This window comes from Dipodomys spectabilis, unplaced genomic scaffold (genome assembly GCF_019054845.1).
Source record: "Dipodomys spectabilis isolate Male_0828 unplaced genomic scaffold, ASM1905484v1 ptg000233l, whole genome shotgun sequence".
In the NCBI taxonomy this organism is placed as follows: domain Eukaryota; kingdom Metazoa; phylum Chordata; class Mammalia; order Rodentia; family Heteromyidae; genus Dipodomys; species Dipodomys spectabilis.
The window spans coordinates 4718733-4745053 of NW_024870910.1; the positions used below are offsets into that span (position 1 = coordinate 4718733).

At 57.9% G+C, this 26321-nt stretch overlaps 1 protein-coding gene across 1 annotated transcript; it reads left to right on the forward strand.

Moving 5' to 3' along the window:
• The first annotated feature begins 387 nt into the window (after positions 1 to 387).
• Positions 388 to 26098, forward strand: Rgma (repulsive guidance molecule BMP co-receptor a). The gene is given in 5 exon segments (XM_042698515.1): positions 388 to 529; positions 13580 to 13641; positions 13644 to 13818; positions 20380 to 20897; positions 25133 to 26098. Coding segments are annotated over 5 exon segments (1605 nt in total). The 3' UTR covers positions 25841 to 26098.
• The last annotated feature ends 223 nt before the right edge of the window (positions 26099 to 26321 follow it).

Consider the following 26321-nt stretch of genomic DNA (forward strand, 5'->3'; position numbering starts at 1 on the left):
CAGCAAAGCAACCAGACTTCATCCTGTTCTCGTGATGTTTACAAACCTCGTCCTGCCTCCTCCCAGGGCCGTGGGTCTGTCCACCTCAACACGCTCTCTCCTGGCGCGTGTGTGGATCTGCTTGAAGGCGGTACTGCTCCGTCCAGTGAGAAGCAGCACATGGGCACAGTCTGTGGGTTCATCCTGCCGAAGATTATGCTCAGATATTGTTTTGTGAATGCATCTAAACATGTTATCATTGCGTATAGCGAGTGTATGTTTTAGGAAGACACACATACACACACACACCCCAGATACCACTAAGGAATGGAAGCATCTAGGCTGAAGATGTGAATTTTGAAGCCTGAGTACTTCGAACAGTAGAGGGTGGGGTCTCTCCTGGCGAACATGCAGCTGATTGGTCCCTACCTGCAAATCTGCAGCCCATTGGTCCCTACCTGCAAACCTGTAGCCAATGAGTCCCCACCTGCAAACCTGCAGCCAAGTGTTCCCACCTGCAAACCTGCAGCCTATTGGTCTCCACCTGCAGGCCCCAAAGCCCTGGGGCCAGGCATCACTTCACACTTCCTCAGCCTGGAGCGCATATCTCCCCCCTAGGATTCTAGGGCTTGAACTAATCGTTTGACAAATGCATTTTAAGATTTTATGTTATTTTTTTGGTAAATGTTTAGGCTTTTTTTTTTTTTCAGCCACATCTGATTTTTCTCCATGAGATACTCAGAAAGTACGAAAACTAATGTGAACGCATGCTAAATGTTTAAGCCTTTAGGAGCGGCCGTGACGTCCGGCTGCCAGTCTGTCTTCTCCGAGACCAGGAATCTTGGCGGCTCAGCAGAGCTGGCTTTCCGGCTTTCCTGTCCCCTGGGTGTTACCTGGCAGAGGGCCACCGCCTGTTCTCCTCTGGAGGACTTCCTACCCTTCCTGCCCTGCTCTCCGGGCCTTCCTAACTGATTAATTCCTCCTCCTGTGACAGGTGGCCGACAGCCCTCCCTTTGAACTGGAGAAGGGTTCTCCCAGCCCACGCTCTCATGGAAAGCCATGGATTCAAAGATACGTCCGGAGCTGTGCTGGAGTTGAATCTTTTTCAGACTTGGCCCTTCCTGGTAACCCAGGTTGACTGATTTTATTTATTTATTTATTTATTTATTTATCATCATCATCATCATCATCATCATCATCTTAGAGATACTGGGATTTAAACTCAGAATCTAGTATAAATTTCCCAATTTTGCCAGGATCACAGGAGTGTGCTACTGCACCCATCTTCCCTCCATTGAAATGGAGTCCCTTGTACTTGGCTGACTGGCTGGCCTAGAACTGTAATCCTCTGCATCTCAGCCTCCCAGGTAGCTTAGAATGACAGGTGCGCCTCAATGAGCCCCGCTACCGTCTGAGCGGGCATCTCTTGTGTTTTTTCTCCCTAGGCTGGCCTGGAACCTCGATCCTCCCAGTTCTAGCCTCCCAAGTAACTAGGATTTACACGTATGATCAACCGATGTCCCGCTAAACTTTGAAAATGATTTTAATTCCATTTCCCAAGACCTTTTGGTCCTCAAACCACCCCCAACTCTGGTCTCCGCAAGTGCCCTGTAAAAACCTTCTCAGCGCAACCACAGAGAGATCATCCACCCACCTGGTTGCAGACCCAGGTTCTTCCTGCAGATGTAGGGCTGGGAAACCCTCAGGCCCACTGGGCCTTGTAAGACCGAGATGGGGAGCTCAGCCAGAAACCAGGACAGAGGCGGATTTAGCTGACCTTGCCTCTGGCATTTCCTAAGGTTGCTGCTTCAATGTAATTCTGAAGAGGCTATCTGGAGAGGAAGGGGAAGTTAAGACGGCCAAAGCCAGCTTGGCTTGTCCTGTCACCTGAACCGCAGTCACTGTGTGACAGAGGCTGTAAGTCAAACCCAAGATTGAGCCTTAAACCCAGGAGACTGTTCTCCCAGGAGTAGGAGACGGGGTCCCCCCACCCACCCATAATGCCTCTGAAGTTCTCCCAGCAGCAGGATTCCTGAGAACGACCACCCCCAAGACACGGCATCCATTTAATTGACTACATTTATTTTTCAGTCCTGGACTCTAAAAGCTCCCCAGGATTCATTCCCCGGCCCCCTACACACGCACACTTGCGCGCACACGCACATGCGCGCACACGCACATGCACACACACGGGGGAAATAGAAGAACTGCTTTTTCACTTGTATTTTTTTTTGTTTTTGCTCTTATTTTTGTGTTTGCTAAAATTAAAAAATCCCACGTCCAGACCCCGATTCTTTCAAAACAAGCAAACGAACTTCCGCTGGGCTAACTGGCAGTACATTTATTTTCCCAGGAAGCCTCAAAATTCCCAACATGACTTGATCTCAAGAGGCGCAGAAGGAAAGAGGAAAAGGAGAACCAGTATTTGAAGAGAGGTAGCCCCTCGCTTTTCCAATTTGGCTTTTCTTCCAGAATTTCCTCAGGCTTCTGGATCACAAGCCTCTTCGCAGTGCCAACGCCCCGGGTTCCCAGGGGCTCCTCACTACCTGCTGTCCCCAGCTCTGCCAGTCCTGGCCCACTTGAACCTGGCACCTTCTTTAAGGCTACACAAGGAAAGCCTGGCTCTCACTATAGCTGAAAGAGCTTGGGGCTCTGAGAACCCCACTTCCCAGAACGACCAAGCCATCACAGGCCTGGTGACGTGGCCAGCCTATTACCTAAAGCACTGTATGAAGTGGTGGGGAATTTTTACAGATCCCTGGGAAATAGCAGCATAAATATGCATTTGCTAGCCTTTCACTTCGCCAGGAAAGGATATTCTTAGAACAATCACTTTGCCAAGTCCCTGGTAGCTCACACCTGTAATCCTAGCTACTCGGAAGTCTGCAATCTGAAGATGAAGGTCTGGAAACCAGACCAGGCAGGCAAATCTGAGAGACTCTTACCTCTGATGAGCCAGCCAAACGTCAGAAGTGGAGATGTGGCTCAAGAGATAGAGCACTAGCACTGAGCAAAAGAACTAAGCAAAAGCACAAGGCCCTGAGTTCAAGGGGCAGTACTGGCCAAAAGAAAGGTGACTGGTGGTCATTCAGAGGTGACCCAGGGAGTGAGTCCTGTCCATCCTCTTGACCATTACAGTGGGGATAGGAGAGGGCTCACTTGGCAAAGAGTCCCCGAAATCAGCACAAAACAACCAATTTAGCTCCTCAGTGGGAAAGTATGGCACCAGACTGGAAGGTTGGGGGGGGGGGGAAGCTTCTCTAAGGAGGAGATGTTGTCTGGAATATAAAACATGAAGAAGGAAAGCGATTGGTTGGCAGCCACCCATTAACCCAATTTCCAGTCCAACTCTTCTATTTCTAGACAGGGAAACTGAGGCCCAGGAGCTCACCACCCTATCCGAGATCCAAACTAGTCACAGAAACCGGCCATCCACAATATCCAATCCTGCTAAACCTCATGCACTTCGTTTCTATCTCGCTTAAAGATTATCCCACTACACTCAGCCAACCACGCACCGAATATTGAGTTGCAAACCACATCCCTTCAGACCCCAGACATAAATAAGTGTGTCTTTAATACAGATGATGCCTTGCCACTTTTTAATCCCTAAAAGGTTTCATCCTATATGGAGGAGGGGAGGGGAGAGGGGGGAGGAAAGGAAAGGAAAAAGAGGAAAGGGGGAAGAGAAGAAAGGAGAGGAGCAAGGAGAGGGGAAGGGAAGGGAAGGGGAAGGGGAAGGGGAGGGGAAGGGAAGGGGAAGGGGAGGGGAAGGGGAAGGGAGAAGAAGAGAGGGGGAAGGGAGAGTGGGAGGGGAGGGGAAACAGAGGTCATCATCCCCTCTGACTCGCGCTGGTGCTCTTTTGGGCGGGTGCTCCGGTTCCCCGGCTGCCTTCGGACTCAGATTTACACGTGACAGCCGTGTATGCCACAACCAGCGTCCTCCTCCCCACTCCCCCCGCCCTGGGAAGCAGGGGGGCTCCCTCCCAGGATCGGGGGGCTCCCAGGATCCCCGGAGATTTTCCACGGTGGACACGGCTGCTTCGCCGCCGCAGGAGGGAAAAGATGCTTGGGGGAACCCGGGCGCAGGGTCCCGCCCCCCCGCCGCGCTCCGCCCGCGCTGACCGCAGGTTACCCCGGAGAGCTGGGCCCGGGCGGGCGGGGAGGGCGTGCCCGGCGGCCCCTCCGGAGCGGCGGCGGCGCCACCCCGCGTGCCAGGGGTGTGTTCCCGTTAACTGCGCCCAGTTCACACTCGTGGAGCGCACAAGGGCGCGCCTGGGCAGCGCGCGGGACGTGGCTCGTGGATGTACACACACGACCTTCTCTGGGAGCCTCGCCTGAGTCCCCCCTACCCACCCCCGCCACCCCCGTGCCCCCGGGGTGGAAGACGCCCTCCGCGCTCCCCTGCAGGGGCCGGGGAGGCGCCGGGGTCTGCGCGCGCGCGCGCGTGCGCCGCCCACCGGGGCGCACGGGCACGGCCCGGGCCGGGTGGGTGGCGTGCGCACCGGCTCCCCATCCCCGCCCCCACACGCCGGGGCGGCTCGGCCGGGGTGGGGCCGCCGAGGGGCGGGGCGGGGCGATCCGAGCCCGGACCCCACCTCTCACCCGCCCCCTCCCCACCCACCACCCCTTGGCCGAGCTGGAGGAACCCGAGAGGCGGCGCGCAGGGGGCCGGGCGAGGCGGGGGGCTGGCCCGGGCCGCTCCCCCCTCCCTCCCCATCTGCAGTTGCCTGGGCCGCGCCGGGCCGCACCGCCCGAGCCTCTGGGCCGGTGGCTCCCGGGCCGGCTTCTCCAGGCGCTCGCCGACATGCAGCCCGGGAGCGGGCGGTGCGTCCCGGGCCGCCCCTGAGCCGGCCAGGGGGGAACCTCTCCCCCCGCCCCGCGCCTTCCTCCACGCGGGGGCGAGCGGACGCCGGTTCCCCCCCCCTTCCAACCTCGCCCAGGGCCCCGGGACCCCGCGATTGCGCGCCGCCGGGCCAGCGCCACCCCCCCCCCGCGGGCTGCAGGGGCTCATGCGGCCGCCAAGGTAAGCGCGATCACCGCACCGCGGGGCCCGGACCTCCGTCCCCCCGGGGACCTCCACCCCCGAGGGGCGCCGCCGGGTCTCCCCTGGCCCCGATCGGCCTGCAGCTCGGCGTCGCCCGGGTCGCCTTAGCTCTTGGCGGGAGGAAAGTTTGCGTGGTTCGGGTGTTTATTCTTCTCTCCGCCCGCCTCGCGCCCCTCCGGCAGCCCCGATGCGCTCCGGGCGGCCGGCGGCCGTGCGCGCGCCGGGGGTTGGGCGGACCCGGCCCACGGGGGTCCCGGCGCGGAGCGGCTTCTCTCGGCCGCGGACTCCGCTTTTGGGGGGGGTGAGGAAGGGGGAGAGATGTAGGGGGGTCGGCGTCCTTTCCCTCCCCCGATCCCCAACCCCGGGCCGCGGACGCCGCTGGGCACCTGGCGATCCCGCCGCGAACCCCTGAGCGGCCCGCGGTACCCGGGATTGCGGAGCCTGCCCGGGAGGGAACCGGGGGGGGGAGGGACGGGGCGCCGTCCACGCTCAGGTCCTGCCCAGGCACGGGCGAGACTTCCGTGGGTCACCAACCCGCGCGAGGCGATCCGGGAAGTGGACCTAAGCGGACCTCGGGGGCGCCGGGCTTGCACCGAGCCCCCCGCGCCGGGGACGCGCGGGGACAGGTGCGGGACCGAGGACGCCCCCGCCGCCCCCCGGCGCGCGTGGTCCCCGCGCGGGGGGCGCGGCTGCGGCTCCGCGTGCACCCGGCGGCGCCTCGTCCTCCTTCCCAACTGGAGGCCGCGGCGCCATCCAGCGGAGGCGCCGAGCGGCGCACGGGCTGCGCGCGGGCCGCGCCTCCTTCCTCTTCCCCGGCCGCGGCGAAATCCCGTGGCTCCACCCGAGGCCGGACCGGGGAGGCCGGGGGGGGGGGGGGGGCGTGGATGGAGAGGCGGGCACGAGCCATCGATCCCCGGGAAGAGCCACCCCGAGGAGCCGCAGGGCCCCGGGGACTGGGGGATCGGGGTTCTCCACGGAGGGGCCGGCCGCCCCCCCCCCAACCCCGGGCTAACCTGCTACCCGGGGGAAGCTGTTTCCGCGGGCGCGTCTGTCTCCGAGGGGACCTGGCCCTGCTCTCCAGGGTGCAGGTGGCATCGTTGTTGTTATTGTTGTTGTTGTTATTTACTCCCTTGCACCTGCAGCTCCATTGCTTCCAGCCGTGGACAAGCAGGTCCTTCGCCTGCACCAAGGACTCCAGTTAACAACGGGGGGGGGGGGGGGGGCGATGCTCGTGGATGGCACCCGAAGCCAGCAGACAAAGGCTCCGGATGGGGTCTCCGTGGTGGGGTTTCCCCACCGCCCACCGGGCCGAACGGGCTCAGCAGGGCAGTGGTCGTGGGATCGGAAGGGCCCTTTGGCTGCACTGAGGGCCTCTTTGGCTCTTCGGGATCTAGAACCTTTTGGATGGGGGGGGCCGTCGGGGAGGATAATGAAGGAAGGCTCAGTCAACCTCCTCTTCTCAGGAGTCCCATTCCCCTTCCCCCCCATTCCTTCCCCATTCCTAGGTGACAGACAGGCGCAGGTTCTCCCAATACACACACAAGATGGTGGGAGGCTGGTCACACACAGACTTCCCTCTACTTGCAGGTATTGTTATTCAATAACCAGAGGGGACCAGAAGGATCTCCGGGTAGCTTGGTACCTCAGAGAGAAGCTGAGGGCCTGGGAGGAGGAGGGGCATGGTCAGGTGCCCAGAAGTCTACCTTGCCCAGTGAAGTAGATCCAAGCACCCTTCTCCCTCCCCACCCCCCCAGGGGTGGCTGCAAAGTATGATGCACTGTGGACAGGGGAGGAGGCCTGGTCCCCAGAGAAGTCAGTCACCCAGAGAAAGAAAGTCCCAATTGGGACTAAGCAAAACAAATGAGGATTATCGGGAAGCAGCTAATTGCTGTCTATTGACACTGCCTCTTAAAGGTGCTTATTCACATAACTTTTCATTCATCTGTCCCTACTGGGGCTGTGTAGGAGAATGGCTTTGTTATTCAGTGTTTATTGTTTAGTTATTCAGCAAACTTCACTTGACAAGCAAGGGTCCAGGTGCAAATTTGCCGCCTGTCTGGTATTTAGTTCTATCCAATGAACAGGCTCCTCTGTGTGTGTGTGTGTGTGTGTGTGTGTGTGTGTGTGTGTGGTGGTGGTGGTGGTGGTGGTGGCGGTGGTGGTGGTGGTACTGGGGCTTGAACTCAGGGCCTGGGCACTGTCCCTTGGATTTTTCACTTAAGGCTAGTGCTCTACTGCTTGAGCCACAGGATTGGGGGTTTGTGTGTGTTTTGGGGGGAGATTTTTGGGGGTGTTGTTTTTGGTTTTGTTTTTTTTTTATTGTTTGTTGTTGGGTTTTACCACCTAATTGGAGAAAAGAGTCTTGCGGAGTTCCTGGCTTGAGCTGGCTTCAAACCTTGATCCTCAGATCTCAGCCTCCTGAGTAGCTAGAATTACAGCTGTGAACCACCCATGCCCAGCTTGTTATACAGTTTCTAATTATCATCCAGAGCACAGTTAAGCCCAGGGAAGTACTCAGTGAGCACTTCACACACACACACACACACACACACACACCCCTACTTACCATCTAAAACTATTTCAACTTCCCAAGTTTCTTAGCAGGGTCAGAAAGAGCTTGTTCAGAGAAATATTTCTTTTCTTAAAACCTTTTCCTGTTGTTTTTTTTTTTTCAATTCACATCTAGAAAATAGGATTTCTGTGAATCTATTCCCATTCCTCATGCATGATCCATCACTGTCCATATGGGATGTATTACTGGGCAGACAGAAAAAGATAAACTCTGAGTGAAGATGAGGAGCAGCTGTGGTTTGGAGGAAAACACTCCACTGGGCATCACAAGGCCTGGGCTTGAGCCTCTGCCCTACCTTGTCTCTCCATGGTGACTTTGGACAAGTCTCTTAATCGTATTGAGACTCACCACATGGAGGTGGTCGTGTTTGTAGCAAAGTTGAGATGACTGTACAGGTACATGCCGGCTGCCTTGAGCATCTGGGCTTAGAACCCAGAACCCACCAGACAGGTTATCTAGGCCCCTCCCTTACCAGGTTGGGGAGCCTCTAAGCTTTCTCTCTTTTGGATAATCTATGTAAATGTAAACCAAGTCTGGGTGCAGGTGAAATCCTTGGGGATCCCTGCTGTGTATAATTCTTCATCCCAAAGGCCACCTGTTTATCTTGTTTTGTTTCCTTTCTCTAAGGATAATTCTCATCCCTGGCAATTAATTACCCCTTAGATTCTTGGAGGGGCTTATTATTTTTGGTGCTGGTTCTGGGGCTTGAACTCAGAGCTCCGGGCACTGTCCTTCGGCTTTATCACTCAAGGCTGGTACCCTACTACTTGAGCCATGGCTCCATTTCTAGCTTTGCTTTTTTTCTCTTGGTGGCTAGATGGAGATAACAGTCTCAAGAACTTAACCTACCCATACTGGCTTCGAACTGCGATCCTCAGATCTTAGCCTCCTGAGTAGCTAGGATTACAGGCGTGAGCCACTGGTGCCGGGCTTGGAGTGGCTTGTGGTGGAACTTGGCCAGGAAGAATTTTGAAAATCTAAACAGAATCCATCCCTGGATTTCTTCTGTGTCTCCTGGCTTGTTAACGTCTGTTAAACAGTCTTGCTTTATGTTTTTTTCTTTTTGAAAGTGTTGGCCTTCATCCAGCAAGGGAGGCTTTGAGGCACGCCCAACAATAGGACTTGTGGGGGACACGGTTCACCAAAGGGACTATGGAAAGGGGGTGCTCCTGTGGGTAGGAGGGGGGCACACCACAGGTCCATATTCTGGAAGTCATCTTTACCACCAGCCTTCCTTACAATCATCTTCTCCCCTGCAGGTGGTCCCAGGAAAGATGGCCACAGAACTTTCTGTCTCCCTGACAACCGGGCCTCTCCTTTGTATCCAAAGTGTTTGTGTCTTGCTATCATTTCCTCTGTGTTTAAGGGAAGGCATGGGACTCAGTGGTAGAGTGTCGGCTGAGCCTGTACAGTGGCCCTGGGTTTCATTCTCAGGATTCGGGAGTTGCTTGGTTCTTGAGTCCTATTCTCCCTGCCCGCCCCCCCAGGGGCCCCCCACTTTCATGTTAGCTAAGCTCCTGCAGCCCGAACCTCAGTGATTTCATCTGTCAAGTGGGAGACATACGTGCAGCCCTGCAGGAGGTTGGGTGAGGATGAAGTCAGCTCACCAAGTCAGAGCCCACTCAGCACAGATGCCCAACCCAGAGTGAGGGCTGGAAGGTAGTTGCCCACGTTAATTCTGAGTACTTGTGTGTTACTGGGGCTTAAATTCAGGGCCTTGAGCTTGCTAAGAAGGTGTCTGCCGTTTGAGCCGTGCCTCAGCTCTTGCTGCTTTCATTAATTTTCCAAATAGGATCTCAAACGTATGTCTTTGCTTGCCTAACCCAATATCCTCCTGTTTTAACCTGATGTAGCAGGGATGACGGGCTTGGGGAAGTCTCTCATGAACTTCTGCCTTCGCCCTTATCTCTGCCTTCCAAGCAGTGGGGGGTGGACAGGCACGTGCTGATGCACCTGATCCAACGTTAGTTTCTTCCTGTGCCCGTACTGAGCACTGAACTGGGGGCCTCGAGCTCTTGATCACCTTTCCTCTTTTGTTTTTCCTCTTTTCTTATTTTCTTTTATTGTCCTTAAGTAGCTCTGATCGGTTTTCTTGCTTATACCTGATGCTGTACCACTTGAGCGATGCCTGCAGCATGGCTTTTTTTTTTTGGTTGGAGGTGGAATCCCACAGACTTCTCTTCCCAGGCTAACTTTGAACCTCTATCCTTCAGGTATGACAGTCTCTTGTGTAGTTAGGATTACAGGCATGAAGCTCCAACATTAGTGTCTAATTATAGTTTCTAATTATAGTAAAGGCACTGCTGAGATGCAAACAAATGGCAATTGGCCACAGGATAAACCTAGCAAGAAATCACACAGAAGGCTTTACAGGCTACATTAATGCATTTGTGATAGCATAAGCCAAGTTGCAAGAAAATGAACTGGGTCTCATCTGTCCAGAGCCACAAAATGAGATCTCAGTGGTACGTGGAGGAGGGGTGGGGAGTCAGCTTTGCAATCATTGCAAAGTGTTAGTTTACTAAAGGGCCTAAGATCCAAAGGCTTAGAAAATGCTAAAACACCATCAGAACTTATAATCGCAAGCCAAAAAAATGTGTTCCACTCAGGCTTTCCCCAGACCTGCAGAAAAAAAAACCTGTTAGAAGGGTGAACGGAAAAGGCTCTGCCTTGTCTTCAAGGGCTGTGGTGTAGAAAGATGAAACTAGAAGGTGATCTGATCACAGTCTATAAAATCCGGAAGGTTATGGAGAGCACAAACAAGAATTGGCTCATCTCCTCTGACATGGCTGGACCCCTGGCTCAGCCTTGATGTTCAAAAGAGGAATCAGGAGGATGCAATCAAAAAGAATTGGTTTCCACTCTGAGTTGCATAGCGAAGCCAATCGGTTCTTCGGCAAAAGCATTACAAAGGGAGGTAGAGAACGCAAGGATGCTGAGAGCATTCACCAGACTCCTGGACTGAGTACTGCTGTGGGTCCCAGATACCCTGCCCTTCTGAGGTTGGCAATGAAGCCGAATTGCTGGCGGACACTAGCAGTGAACCATTTAGCTTCCTCTAGAGTAGCCAGAGGCCTGTGTGCACAGGAGAGAAACAAATCAAAACCAAGTTGAGGCCAGTGCTGGTAGCTCACACCTGTCATCCTCACTACTGGGGAGGCTGAGATCCCAGATCAAAGTCCAAAGCCAACCCAAGCAGACAAACCCCAGAGATACTGATCTCCAAATAACCATCAAAAGCCAGAGGTGGAAATGTGGCTCCAGCGGTAGAGCGCCAACTCCCGGCAGAAAAAGCTAAAAGAAAGTGCAAGGTCCTAAGTTCAAACCCCAGTACTGGTAGCAAAAAAAAAAGAAAGAAAGAAAGAAATGCAGGTGCCCAGGCTCTTCCTGCAGAGATACAAAGTCAGCCGTTTTGGAGTGGGGTTGAGGCCTGTGTACTTCCCTCCCCAAAATGGTGCCCCAAAAGAGAAACCGTCCTACATTGAGGCCTGGGGGGGGGGGGGGGTACTGCAGATTTCCCCAGGCCAGCCACACCCGAGTCCTTCCTCCTACCTGGAGTCCTTCCTGTACCTGTCACATAAGAACCCAGAGGTGTTGAGCTGAAACATCCTGCTAACAAAATTTGATGAGGCCAGGGCAGTGGGTCAGGAACCGGCTTCTGAGGTCCATGCTCTTAAAAGCTGGCCTCTAGCAGATCCTCAGCCTTGTTTTGGTCTCTGACCTAGAGATTCTGAGGGAGGGATGGGATGGTGGTTAATTACCATCTGGACTGCCGGGAATGCTAATACATCTCCCTCTCTCTCGTTATCAGAGGGTTTTTTAGAACTAGCTCCCGAAAGGCAGATTCCAGCAAATGGTGTTAATTGCTGGACCTCAGGGGTGGGAAGGCCACACACAGGCCTCTGGGCTCTCTGTGCGTGCTTGCCTCCGGTGTACCTTGGTCGCACGCAGCCGGAATGAGCTGCTGTGCTGTGATTCTGCACAATCAAGCCCTGGGTCCGACCCAGGCTGGCTGGGTTTAAAAGGAACGCCGGTGGAAGAGGGTGAGCTTCCCCACCGCAGCCTGGACAAACCTGCAGCTGTGTTTTGAGAATGGTACTTCATGGACCCCATGTTATGGAAAAGAAGAGTCATTCAACAAACCTGGTAGCCTGAGAGCTACATATTTGAGGGAGAAACAGCCTCACCCCAACAGTAAAGAGACATTGGTATGATGAGTCTAGGAGGGCAGTACTGAAATACTTGAGACAAGCCCCCTTTCCCTGCCTTTCCCCCCACTTCACCCCCACCCCCATCCCCACCAGCCTGGTGGTGATCCATCTTGGGAAGCTGACAGGCATCTATGGTCACTGGTTGAGATGGAGACGCCGTGACTTTTTGCTCAGGGTTTAGCCTTGAACTTTGATCCAGACTCCCATCTCCATGTCCCCTAGTCTGCCTGACGTTTTTGACCTAAGGAAGCCAGGGCCACATTGCTGGGCTGACTGGGGAATTACTCACCTTCTCACCTGCTCTGGGGGAAAGCCTGGTTCAGAAGTTGTCATGTGCTGTCTGGGGGGGGTTGGAGGTGGTCGATCTTTAAGGACGTAAGGTGTTTCTTGCCTCTCCTTGGCAAAGTCTTGTTCCTGGCCACTCTCTTCTTCTGGCAGAAACCAGCCTGGCAGCTTGTGTGGCCAAAGCTGTGATAGTTCTTAAGAGAAAGCATCTAAATTAGATCAAAACCCAGAATTTTTTTTTTTCCTCCTCGCAGAGAACCAGATGGGCTGGCTTTAGAGTTGAGGTGTGAGGGAGACTGGCTTGAGTTAAAACCCTTGTCGTAGCTTATGTGTGTGCCATCCATACAAAAGGTGCCCCTGGGGGAGAAGCTCAGGACAGAGGCTGGCTGGAAGGGGAGGGGTCTGTGACCTGTCCCCAAGAGTGTGCTACAGCTGTGCAAGCCCTCTCTCCCCAACCCCCCTTCCCCTCCCTCCTCTGTCTCTGCATGTCTCTCTCTGATTTTCTGTTGCTCTCTTTGTGTCTTTCTGGTTTTCTGTTTCTCTGACTCTGTGTCTGTCTGTCTCTCTCTCTGTGTCTGATTTTCTCTGACTCTCTCTGCCTGTCTGTCTGTCTCTAGTTGTCTGTGTGGCTCTCAGATTTTCGGTTTCTCTGACTCTCTGCCTGTCTGTCTATCTGCCTCTGGCTCTCTGTGTGGCTCTCCGACTTTGTCTCTCTGATTCTGTGTCTGTCTGTCCGTCTGTCTGTGGCTTTCTGTGTCTCTGATTTTCGGTTTCTCTGACTTTCTGCCTGTCTTGTCTGTCTGTCTCGGGCTCTCTGTGTGTCTCTCTGATTTTCTCTTGACTCTGCCCGTGTGTCTCTCTGATTTTCTGTTTCTCTGACTCTTTGCCCGTCTGTCTCTGGCGTTCTCTGTGTCTCTGATTTTCTGTTTCTCTGACTCTCTGCCCGTCTCTCTAGCTCCCCACCCCCCCCCCCCCCCCCCGCCGTCCTGCCCTCAGATTTCTGGGGAGAACGAAGGGGGGCTCTGGGATCCTTGAGCCCTGGGAGGACTTGGGGACACTGGGGTCTTCTGTGTGGGCCGCTGTGGGAGGATCGTGGGGCCGGGACGCGCCCTCAGATCGCAGGCCCTGGGGGTCTCCAAGATCCCCCTCCCACCTCCCCGCCGGTGCCCACCGCGTCCCGCGGGCCGGGCTGAAACCCGAGCTCCCGGGGCGCGGGCGCGTGATGATTGGAGGGGAACCAGGTGATGGAGGGGGGGGGGGGGAAGCGGGGCCAAGGGGGCGGGGCCCGCGGGGGGCGGGGCCCGCGGGTGGGGCGGGGCCTGGAGGGGAACCGGTGATGGGGCGGGGCGGTGGAGGGCGGGGCCCAGGAGGGGCGGGGCCCAGGAGAGGCGGGGCGCGAGCGCGTCGTGATTGGAGGGGAACCGGGTGATGGACGGCGAGGGGGCGGGGCGGGGCGGCGGGACCTCGCCGCGGGCCGGGGAGCAGCGGCCCGCGGCCCGGGCGGACGGAGCCTTCCGGCTCGCAGCTCCCGCCGGCGGAGCCTGGCCGAGCCGCCTCTCCGCCCAGCGATCTGACCGCGTTCTCCTTCCCTTCCGCGCTCTTCTCCAGGGAGAGGCTGGTGGGATCGGGCCGAGCTGGATGGACGGGCATGGGGAGAGGGGCAGGACGCTCCGCCCTGGGATTCTGGCCGACGCTCGCCGTGCTGCTCTGCAGCTTCCCCGCAGGTGAGGCCGGGGCGCGCGGGGGGCGCGGGGCGCGCGGGGGGCGCGGGGGGGGCGCGGGGCGCGGGGCGGGGCGCGGGGGGGCGCGGGGCGGGCGGGGCGCGGGGGGGCGCGGGGCGCGGGGCGGGGCTCCCCGCGCGGGGGGCTCCCTGCGCGGCCTTTGTTCCCCCGCGGACCGGCGTCCCCGGACCGGCCGGCCCGAGGCAGGGGCGGGGCCGGGGGCCGCGGCCGGGCCGGCGCGGGACGGGGCCGGGGCCGGGGCGCGCGGCCGCCGCGGGTCGGAAAGCGAGAGGGCGTCGGGGCGGGCGGGCGGGGCGGGAACGGCCATCTGTTTCCAATGAGCCCGCCGCCTTCCCACCGGGTTGGCAGGGCCCGCGGCGGATTCCTCCGCCGGCCTCCGGCCGCCGCGGGGGGAGGGGAGGCCGCGCCACAGAGGGGCGTTTGTTCCTCCCCGCCCGGTCTGGGCGCTCCCGCTCCTCCCCCTCCTCCCCCCCCCCCGCTCCCTCTGCTCCTCCCCCCGCTCCTCCCCCTCCTCCCTCCGCTCCTTCCCCTCCCCCGCTCCTCCCCCTCCTCCCCCCCCCCCCGCTCCCTCTGCTCCTCCCCCCGCTCCTCCCGCTCCTCCCCCTCCCCCCGCTCCTCCCCCTCCTCCCTCCGCTCCTTCCCCTCCCCCGCTCCTCCCCCTCCCCCAATCCTCCCCCTCCTCCCCCCCCCCCCCCCCCCGCTCCCTCTGCTCCTCCCCCCGCTCCTCCCGCTCCTCCCCCTCCCCCCGCTCCTCCTCCCACCGCTCCTCCCCCTCCTCCCCTCTCCTCCTCCTCCTCCTCCTCCTCTGCTCCTCCCTCCCGCTCCTTCTCCTCCTCATCCCTCCTGCTCCCCCCCTCCTCCTCCTCCTCCTCTTCCTCCTCTTCCTCCTCCTTCTCCTCCTTCTCCTCCTACCTTTCAGGGGGAAAGGCACAAAACTCAAATCCCCAAGCAGGTTTCTTTATCACGTGGAGTAAAACTTATGTTTTCACGTTCTGTGGCTCACAGCCTGAAAGCCTCAGTTCAAGGCTTTGGACCCATTTTCCTCTTGCTACAAAGAAACGCCAAGTATCACCAGCCAAAAGGCCCACCCCTGGCCCCCAGCGAGGGCCCCCCCCCCCCCGCCCCTTCCCATTGTGTTGTGGGTTCCAGAGGTTGCCTTTTCGCAAAAAAAAAAATTGCAGCTCGTTTCTCAACGGGGCCAAATTCAGTTCTGCAACACCTCCCCCCCTCCCACCTTGCGCCCAGCTGAGTCTGCAGAGGACTTGAGTTAGACTCGCCTTGGGGTTGGAGCCAACTAGGCTTCAAGTAACTGGCAGAAGTGGGCAGTCCCCAGCTGGGTCTGGCTGCCAGTTGGGAGTCAACTCACAATCCATGTAAGCAGGGCAGAGTCTGGAGTGGGGATCAGTTTACCCTTTTGTCTCAGCCCTGCTGCAGAACCCCCAGCGTCTGTCTGTCTGGTGGGTGCAGCTACCAAGCCCCCCAAAAGGTCCCCAGACATCTGCAACTTGGTAGGGAGGCTTGGCTACCCTCGCACCACACCCCATGTCCAGACCTCTAGGGAAGGTCTAGCAGCCAAGTCCCTCTCTTCCGACCCTGTTCCTTAAAAGGCAGTTTTGCCATCTACTTCATATCTGGATTGAGAGGCTGATTTTTTTTTCCTTCCCCAAATTACAAAAATAATCGACCTCTTTAAAAAAAAATTTAAGGAAAAATAAAGAAATCTTCCCCCCCCACCCCCCCCCACACACACTTTTGGGGCAGAAGAAACTTGCAATCTGTGCTCATCCTGCTGGGGTGCAGATAAAGATCCGCTGCTGGAGGTTTTATCAGATGGATTGATAAATGGCTTTTGTCCCCTGGCTCCAGTGGGGGCGATGTGCTTTCAGCTCTGAGCTGAAATCGAGAAGGGGGTTCAGGGCCTGTAAAACAACACCCGCCTGCTTTTAAAGCTACAGCACTTGTTCACTTGTGGGCACAGGAAGGGAAGGGCCAGGTAGAAGATTCTGGGAAGTCGGCAGGCTGAATGAGGGTGTGTGTGTTCATTTCTTAGTTCATGTCTTGGTCTCAGAGCAACAACAACAACTATGTTCAATTATTCCAGCCTAGTCTGAGGAACACCGGTGCATTCTATAATTCACAACCCAAATTCCATCACTTTTGTTTCCAAGAAACCCATTTCTTTTTGGCTTCAAGACCAGTAACCAGATGCTGATTGTGGCTGGCGTTTCTCACCAGCCCCCTTACCTGCCATTTGCTCTCAGAACTGTCCACCTTACTGAAACCTGAGCTCACTGCTAGCCACCAGGAAGCAGAGGATGGGAGCCCTTCCGGGGATTCAAAAACCTGGGGTCAGAAGACAGTTTCCTAGCTGGGCACTGGTGGCTCCTAGGAGGCTGAGATTTAAAGATTACAGTTCAGAGACAGCCCGGGCAGAAAGAGCTGAGAAACTCATGCTCATGTCTTTTAACCAACCATCCAAAAGCAGAAGCTATGGCTTAAGTGGTAGAGCACCAGCCTTGAGAGAGAAAAAAATTGTAGGGACAGTGCTCAGGCCCTGAGTTCAAGCCCCAATATCAACACACAGACAAAAGAAAGGAAGGAAGGAAGAAAGGACGGAAGGATGATTTCCTAAATAAAGGATGAGATGGAATAATTTCCATCACCAGTACAGTGTTGCATTCTTTGACCTGAGGCCCCAAGGGAGAACGGGTGCTTTGGAAACTTCGGTGCTGATGGGGAGCAGTCACGTGTTAGAGAAAAGCAAAATTCCAGGCAGGTACAAGGTGATGTCCAGAGACACCGGTGGGGGGCGGGGCGGGGCGGGCGGGGGATGGGCAGTCTGTGTGCTGCAGCCTGTCTCACCTAGACAGGTGGAAGCTGGCTGCGCGGCCCCCTGAAAGCGTGGGTTTGTTCAGAGCTCAGCAGCTGGCGTGGCTGCCAGGAGTTAAACCCATAGGGTGCAAATTACATTGGACACAGTAACGTGGAGAAAGGCGTCTTTGCTCTTCCAGACTGAGCGCATTTGTGTGTTCTGTTTACCTGCCCCACATGCATGGCCAACACGCTGTGCCTCGGCCTCCATGGCCGCTTCAGGGACCCCCTTGGCGGAGGACCTTGGGCTGATACATCCTGGGAAGGAGAAAAGGACTCCGCAGTGGCAGGCGGGCGCTGCTGGGGGGACACGGGACAGGACAGAGCAAGCTGGGTGCTGGGGCTCACGCCTGTCATCCTAGCCACTCTGGAGGCTGAGATCTGAGAATCAGGGTTCAAAGCCAGCGTGGACAGGAGAGAGCCTGTAAGACTTGCAGTCTCCACTTAACCAGCAGAAAGCCAGAAGCGGAATTGTGGCTCAAGTGGTAGAGTGCCAGCCATGAGCACAAAAGCTAAAGCAGAGTGCCCAGGCCCTGAGTTCAAAGTCCCAGCATTGCACCAGATAAAACAAAAGAAGAATCATTCTGTCTTTCAGCTAAGCACACAGGAGTCTGGTTTCCCGAGGCAGCCCCATTACTCAGCAGAAAGTTCTGGGCCTTGACTCTTCCCCAGGTAGCCCATGGACTCCAAACACAAGCTCCCCCCCACCCCAGCTGCTGCCTCCGTCCCCAGGGGACCTCAGCTCCCCGTGCCACTGAGCTACTCTGCCTGCCCCTGCCCAGCTGTGAACCCAGCCCCCCATCCCCATCACCTCCCCTCTGCTCTCCCCTAGCTGAGGTTCTTTGAGAAGCTCCCTTTTGTAGGCCCGGCCATGGAGGAGGGCCTCTAGAAGGTTCTTGGGGGAGGGGGGCGCAGGTGGGGGGAGGAGTCCAATGTCCTGGGGCACTGGGGTCTGGGGAATTGGTTCTGGCTGCCCCAGGTTGGGTATGGTGGAGTGGGCCTCCGGGCCCGTCCCTCTTGGCCTCTGCAGCCAAACACCTGGCTGTGTGCTCCCGGCATGCTGAAGAGAAGTTCCCAGGGGGCAGGGATGGGCCAGGGACCGAGGGGAGCGCAAGCTGGGGTGAGCAAGTTGCCCCCCATCTCCCTGGGGGGCAGTGAGGAAGGAGATATGGAGGAAGAATCTTGGGTGTCTCGAGGCTGGCAGGGGATTCTCTTTTCTGCTGGTACAGTGATTTGAACTCAGGACCTTGTGCTTGGCTGGTGTACTACCAGTTGAACCATAGCCCCAATCCTGTGTTTTGCTGGAAAGCGTGGAGACACAGTCTCTCCGATTTCTTTTTCCTGCCCAGGCTGGCTGGTGAGCAGTTCCTCCTGAGTGGCCAGGGCTACAGGTGTGCCCAGGGCTTCCAGAGGCCTTTCCAAGGTTGCCCCCTCTTCCCTCCCTCCACCTGCCTCTGTCTTCTTCGATGAAGACATCGCTCCTGTATCCTGGAGAGCGGGGCTCTGATCAGGCAGTGCGCATTTATCCCCAGTTCTCAGAGGCTGCTGGGAAGGGGTGGGACCAAGACCCAAATCTCCGGGAACGCACCTGGGTTATGGTGCAGTGAGAGGGGGAACTAACTGGACGGGTGGACTGGTCCATGCCCCCCTCCCCCGTCTTGGTACTGAGATACGGAAGAAGAGGGGTGTGGTCTTGCCTGGTGGGAATGGATGGATCTGCCTCCCCGCATCCCCTTCCTTCCCATCCCCATCTACTGCCCCCCTGGTGACAGAATCCAACAAGGAGCTGGGTGACCAGAGAGAAAGCGGGGTGGGGTGTTGGGGGATTGCACAGCGCAGGACAGAGGCTTGGAGCAGCCTGGCATTCATGTTACTTCTGGCCCCACCCACCAAGCTACCGTCTGACCAATCAGCGCCCCCCTCCCAGCAAGCTCAGGGGTCCCCAGACCCTTGTTTGCTCTCTTTCCTGATGCCCTCCGGCCTCTGTCCTTAACAAAGTCGAGTTGGCCTTGCCTGGTACCTGAGTCCTCGGCGCAGTGGGGTCTGGTCCAGGACTAGGATTAGTCACTGTTCCTGGCAACACAGTCTCGCCCAGGACTGCCAGCGAGCCAGTAACTCCATTCAGAAGGTCACCACGCCAAGCCACAGAGTTGAACCGCAACCATCTGAACGTGGGGCTCGGGTTTGAAATGAGCCTTTACTGCTTTAAGAGGAGGAGGGTTTCCCTCCCTCCCTCCCTCCTTCCCTCCAAGCCTCTGAAACCTGACCTGACCCCTTGCACCCCGGGAATGTGTGGCTCTATTGGGCTTTTCTGAATGGCAAATTGCACTGTCTTTATTCTGAGGCTGGGGAGCAGCTCTTGAATTCCTAAGACTTCTAGGGAGGTGGGTGTTCATGGGAAGAGGGGGGGAATCCCTCACACCCCCTCCACATGGGGCAAAGTAAGTTTTCATTGGGTTTCTTTGTTATGCAAACAGGGTGGTAATAATCAGACTATTATTCCCACAGATTGGGCTTGATCCACAGTTCAAAGGGAAGGGGAACCTCAAAAAAATAGCTTAAGACAACTCCAGTGTAGAAAGCCTCTCTTCCTGTTGCTGGGTTGCTCCTGAAGTGGGGGGGGGGGGGGGGGGGGGGGGCGAGAATTCATTGGGACAAGCTGGGTGGTTCTGATTTCTCTACCACCTAGGCCAACAGGGGAGGTGGTCTGGAGCACACACCCCAAAGTGTGGGTTGAGGGTGAGCCCTGGCTGCGTTCAGAGAAGACCCCTCCCCCACCTCCGTTCTCCCCAGACACACAGCAGCACTTGGAGTGGAGGGAGGGGTGGGAAAGATGGCAGCAAATGCCCGGGATCCTCCTGCCTACCCCGGAGGCCAAGATCCCAAGGACCACAGTGGGAATCTAGACCTGACATTATAGCCTTGAGAGATTCCATCTCCAATTAGCCAGTAAAAATCCAGGCTGGAGGTGTGACTCAAGTGGTAAGAGCAACAACTGAGCAAGCAAACACAGGGCCCGGAGTTCACACCCTTGTACTGCCCCTCTCCGCTCCTTTGTCCACTTCTGGGCAGAAGCATGGAGAATGTTCTCCCGATGGCTGAGAATTGGAGTCAGCAGTACTTGGGGGGTGGGGGGGGATTGAACTTGGGGCTTGAGCTCTGTCCCTGAGCTTTTGTGCTCCAGGCTGGTGCTCTTACCGTTTGAGCCACAGCTTCACTCATGGCTTCTGGGTGGTTCGTTGGAAGTAAGAGTCTCATGGACTTTCCTGTTCTGGCTGGCTTCAAACCATAGTCTTCCGATCTCAGCCTGCTTGAGTAGCTGCGATGACCAAGGCTGCTAAGGTCCACGGGACTTTAAGGAAACAAATGGAATAGAGACACCCCCCCCCCCGCCCTTCGACCCTTAGGGGCTACAGGAAGCCTCGCTTCAGGAGAGCTCTTTCCACAAACCTGACAGATCAACCAGAAAAATCTAGAAGGCCAGATAGGTTCTCCCCTTTCCATGCACCTGCCGGAAAGCTGCCTCCGGTCTGCAGACGGAGTGTGTTTGGCCGGGTGTTACACGAGGTGGCACCTGACTCCCCCTGGGCCTGGCAGATGGGGCCTGGGGTCTCTGGGTCCCCCATGGTGATCCTGTGTCCTCCTCCTCCTCCTCTTCCTCCTCCTCCCCAGCCTCCTCCCCGTGCAAGATCCTCAAGTGTAACTCCGAGTTCTGGAGCGCCACGTCGGGCAGCCACGCCCCGGCCTCGGACGACACCCCGGAGTTCTGCGCGGCGCTGCGCACCTACGCCCTGTGCACCCGCCGCACGGCCCGCACCTGCCGCGGGGACCTGGCCTACCACTCGGCCGTGCACGGCATAGAGGACCTCATGGGCCAGCACAACTGCTCCAGGGACGGCCCCACGGCCCAGCCGCGCCCGCGCACACCCGCGCCGCCCGCCGGGGACAGCCAGGAGCGGGCCGACAGCCCCGAGACCTGCCACTACGAGAAGACCTTCCACAAGCACGCGGCCGCCCCCAACTACACGCACTGCGGCCTCTTTGGGGACCCCCACCTCAGGACCTTCACAGACCGATTCCAGACCTGCAAGGTGCAGGGCGCCTGGCCGCTCATCGACAATAATTACCTGAACGTGCAGGTCACCAACACGCCGGTGCTGCCGGGCTCGGCCGCCACCGCCACCAGCAAGGTAAGCGACGGAACGCCAGCCGCCGTGCCACCCGCAGACCCCAGCCCCCACCACCCGCAGACCACGGCCCCCACCAGTCTTTATCCAGCTGGGGGAGGTGGGTGGGAATTCGAATTCAGGGCCTTCCCTTGGCATGCTTGGCTCTCTGCCACTTGAGCCATGCCTGTAGTCTGGCTTCTTGCTGGTTAGTGTGTGTGTGTGTGTGTGTGTGTGTGCGTGTGTGCGCGCACATGTACGTGCACGTGCCAGTCTAGGGCTTGAACTTGGGGCCTGTCCCTGAGCTTTTGTGCTCAAGGCGCAGGTCCACTTCTGGCTTTGTGAAGATTCACTGGAGATAAGAGTCTCAGCCGGGTATCCGTGAGACTCCTATCTCCAAAAAACCACCAGAAAACTGGAAGTGGTGCTGTGGCTCAAGTGGTAGAGCGCTCGCCTTGAGCTGAAGAGCCGAGGGACAGCGCCCAGGCCCAGAGTTCAAGTCCCATGACTGACCAAAAAAAAAAAAAAAAAAGTCTCATGGACTTTCCTGGCTGGGCTGGCTTTGAACCGGGATCCCCAGATCTCAGCCTCCCCAAGTAGCAAGGATGACAGGCATGAGCCACCATGCCTGGCCTTGCTTTTTATTTCGGAGACCAGAGTCTCACAGACCAGGTGATGGGGATGCACGCCCCTCCTCGGTGTCTGGCCTCTGCCCCCTGCCGGTCCTGGCCACCAGAGCCCCCTGGGGGCTTGGCCCGCCATTGTGGTGGGTGTGTTTTCCCAGGAAGGCTATGTGATGTGTGAGCGACATGTGGTGGGTAGTGTCTGGCTGGGCCGCAGGGGCGTTTCTGCCCTTTCCCGGCCTGCCACACCCCAGAAGAGGATAGCCAGAGAGGGAAATGTGCCGCCCTGGCTGCTTCCTTCTGGGCAGGAAGCCAACAGGCCTTTAGACCTGAGGAAGCCCCAGCCGGCCCTCAGTGCCCCCCTGGCGAGCCCTAGTGAGCAACAGATCTAACCTGAGTGCACCTGTCCCCCTCCCCCCTTCCCAGCCTCTTCAGACCCAAGGCTCACCCTCCCTCCCCAACACCCTCCCTCTAAAGAGCCAAGGTCCGTCCGTGCACCCTGGGAGCCAGAGGCTGCAGCTCCTGAATCCTACAACCAACCAGGGCCCAGCCATCCCAGCTACTCAGGAGGCTGAGATCAAAGCCAGCCTGGGCAGACCAAGCTGAGAGACTCTTTATCTCCAACTAACCAGCAAAAAGCTGAAGCAGAGCTGTGGCTCAAGTGTTAGAGCACCGCCCACAGCAAAAAAAGAAAAAAAAAGCTTGAGGGACCACCAAGCACCCAGACCTGGAGTTCAAGCCCCAGTACCTGCAAAAAGAAAGGAAGGGAAGAGAAAAGAAGGGAAAGAAAGGAAGGAAAGAGGGAGGACACCAGGCCTAGCACTCAGCTGAGACCCACTGGGACCCGGATCCCCCAGTGCTATCCCCCTCTGCAAGTGGGTTCATCATTCATTCCTTCACTCCTGTTTCATTCATTCACCTGCCGGTAAGATTCCAGACCTCAGGCCGGCCCCATGCTCCTCAGAACCGCCCAAGCCAGGATGGGAGGCCCTCCCGCCCTGTGCCAGCATAGAGGTTTCCAGAAGGGGGGTCCAGGGCTGTGTATGTAGCCAGGCTTGACCAGACCAGCCCTTCCGCTGTGACCCAGCCACCTTTGATCTCAGCAGGCTGAAAACTCCCAGACACCCGCCACCTGCCCCCAAGCCCCGTCCACCCAGCCCTCCCGGAGGCCAGACAGTGACAGCGTCAGTGTTTGCGGCCAAGCCCAGCTCAGAACTTGGGCCAGACTGGGAGCCTTGCGGTCCCCGGGTGAGAAACAGGGCTGGCTGGCGTCCAGTACCCCGGCCTGCCCCTGCCTGCCGAGGGAGGCCTGGGCTCCCAGGTGTCAGGTTCACTCTCGCCCCTCCTCTCTCCAGATCCCAGCCAGGGAGACACAGAGCAGCAGGGAGTCAGCACCCAGGATCCCCAGGGCCTTGGCCCCCAGCTCTGGACTGGGCACTGAGAAATCAGTGCCCCAATCCCATCATGCCTTGCAGAGGCGGGGGGAGGCAGGAGGAGACTGTGGCTCATTCCCACAGCCCTGCCAGTGTCCAGCCTGCCTCCTTCCTCTCTCCTGAGGGATGATCCGATGGAGAATACTCACCGCCTACTGGCGACTGACGCCTGGCAGCCCAGCTCCGCGGGAGGCTGAGAGCTAAGGAGCCCAGTTGGAAAAAATCAGCCGAGGCCAATTAATCTCTAATTAACCACCCAAAAGCTAGAAGTGGAGGTGCGGCTCAAGCGGTAGAGCGCTATCCTTGAGCAAACAATGACTCAGAGGGTAGAGCCCAGGCCCTGAGTTCAAGCTCTAGTACAGACAGACAGACAGACAGACACACACACACACACACACACCATTCTTCAGCCCTGGCAAGCAAGTCAGGCAGCTTCCTACTTTACAGGAAAAGAAACTGAGGCTGCGGAGGACAGGGAAGAAGGGCCCCCTCCCCATCCCCCCTCCCGTCCCCCCAATGTGTCCTGGGTGTGATTCATCCACTTGGCCCAGCCCCCGCCTCCCCCCCCAGGGCTCCCCATGTCCCACCCTTGGCTTTATCTGCAGGGTGCAGTAAAGCCCGGCTCTGGCCTGTGTGTGGAGGGGTGCTGCTTGGGGGCGGGGCCCAGGCAGAGCAGCTATGGCGGTTGGCAGCGCGCCGCCGGCTTTCGACAGGCCCCCTCATGCTGTTACTTGTGCTTCCTCCCTGGTACCCGTGCCAGGGAGTCAGGCGGCCTGGTGGCTTTCCAGGAGGTGTCTGCTAGAGATGGCGGCGGCGGCGGGCAAACCCGCCTTTCCTGTTCCCGGGGCCGGGTGGCACTGGGCAGGCAGGGTGTCCCCATCCGAACCCCTGGGGTCTGGGTGGCTCTGTGCACCAGGCAGGGACGCCTCAGCCCTTCATGACCACGCCCCCTCCTCCCGAGTAGCAGGACCACCCACTGCCCGGACCACCCTGGCTGCCCGCCCCCCCCCCCCCGCTGGCACGGTGGGCTAGGCTGTTGGCTGCAGAGGAAGGAGAGGTGAACCACGCGGAGTTGGCAGTTTCACAGGGCAGGGAGGAGAGAGCAGCAGCAAGACTACACGCAAGCCAGAATCGGGGCTCCAGGCAGGTGGGAGAGAGCATCCCCCTCCCCTGCTCCGGGTACCAGGCCAAGACCTGTGGTCAGGCCCCCCTGGGTGTCCACCTGGCCTGGAGACTCCGATTCTGGGGGTTCATGAAGCAAGCAGGCCAAACCCCTGGCCTGAGCCAGTTGCCTCTCAGGGCCAGACCAAAAGACTTTTGTTTTAAGTGAGAAGAAAGACGTCAATACGATTCATATCAAGTCCAAGCTGGGAGCTGAGAGTTTACACCTATTATAATCCCTGCTACTTGGGAGGCTGAGATCTGAGGATCGCAGTTCAAAGCCAGCCCAGGCAGGAAAGTCTGTGAGACTCTTATCTCCACTGAACCACTCAGAAAAACAGAAGTGGAGCTGTGCCTCAAAGTGGTAGAGCACTTGCCTTGAGCAAAAGAGCTCAGGGACAGTGCCCAGGCCCTGAGTTCAAGCCCAACAAACAACAACCTGTCAATATGTCAAGCCTAGACTATATATGTATCTTTATACCAGAGCAGTGAGAAATCCTGATTGTGTCTGTGTGTTCCATGAGAGAAGGGTCCCCAGAAACTCCAGCCCCTGCCCTACCATAGCCCGCCCCGCTCTAGTCCTCCAACCCTACTTTGTTTCTTTTCCTTCTTTTTATTTTTCCTTGCTTGTTTCTTGTTTATTTTGATGTCCATGACGGGGCTTGAACTCAGGGCCTGGGTGCTGTCTCTGAGCTTTTTCATTCAAGGCTAGTCCTCTACCACTTTGTGTCACAGCTCCACTTCTGGTTTTCTGGTGGTTCATGGGAGATCAGAGTCTCATGGACTTTCCTGCCCAGGCTGGCTTCCAACTGCGATCCTCAGATCTCAGCCTCCTGAGGAGCTAGGGTGACAGGCAGGAGCCACTGGGGCCTGGCTTTTTCTTTCTTCCTTCTTTCCTTCCTTCCTTCCTTCCTTCCTTCCTTCCTTTCTTTCTTTCTTTCTTCCTTCCTTCCTTTCTTCCTTCCTTCCTTCCTTTCTTTCTTGATGGCACTAAGATTTGAACCCGCACCTCACCCCCCACCCCCTCTTCCCTCTCCTGCAGCTCACCATCATCTTCAAGAACTTCCAGGAGTGCGTGGACCAGAAGGTTTACCAAGCCGAGATGGACGAGCTTCCCGCAGCCTTTGCTGACGGCTCCAAAAATGGGGGAGACAAACATGGGGCCAACAGCCTGAAGATCACCGAGAAGGTGTCGGGCCAGCACGTGGAGATCCAAGCCAAGTACATCGGCACCACCATCGTGGTTCGGCAGGTGGGCCGCTACCTGACCTTTGCCATCCGCATGCCGGAGGAGGTGGTCAACGCCGTGGAGGACCAGGACAGCCAGGGCCTCTACCTCTGCCTCCGAGGCTGCCCGCTCAACCAGCAGATCGACTTCCAGGCCTTCCACACGGACCCTGAGCGGCCCGGGGCCCGCAGGCCGGCGGCGGACAGCCCGGCCCCGGCGGCCCCAGACACGTTTCCCTACGAGATCGCCGTGGCCAAGTGCAAGGAGAAGCTGCCGGTGGAGGACCTGTACTACCAGGCCTGCGTGTTCGACCTCCTGACCACGGGGGACGTGAACTTCACGCTGGCCGCCTTCTACGCCCTGGAGGACGTGAAGACGCTGCACTCGGACAAGGCCAAGCTGCACCTGTACGAGCGGACGCGGGAGCGCGTGCGGGGGGTGGCCGCCGCCCCGTCCCCCCCGGGGCCCCGGCCCCTGTTGGGCGCCCTGGTGCTCCTCCTCCTGCTGCCCGGGAGCTGGTAGCCGCCCGGACGGCCGTGTGGCACCCGAGAGGAAGGCCCAGCTTTGGCTTTTGGGAGCAGAGGTGGCCGCGGGCCATGGACAGATCTCCCCCAGAACTCATGGGGGGAGGGGGGTGGCACCCCATCTTCTCTAGACAAGGTTGTGATGATCGTGGTGCTGTGATATTGGTGACGGTGAAGCTGTGGGGAGCCACCACAGCTCCCCTCCGCAACACCCACCCCTAACGTCCCCCCAGGCTGACGCCCCCCCACCCTGCGCCCCCCCACACACACACCAGAGAAACACTGGGAACATCAGCCCCCCTCCCCCGCAATGCACTGAGACAGGCTGACTGCTGCACGCGCACACACACACACTCACATGCAGCCTGGGAGGGCTCCCCAGGGGCTGAGGGGGGCTGAGGGACCCCAGCCCAGCCTTCAAGGGGAACGCCGCCCTCCATAGAGCCCCGAGGAGGCGGTACATGCGCACCGCTGGCTGT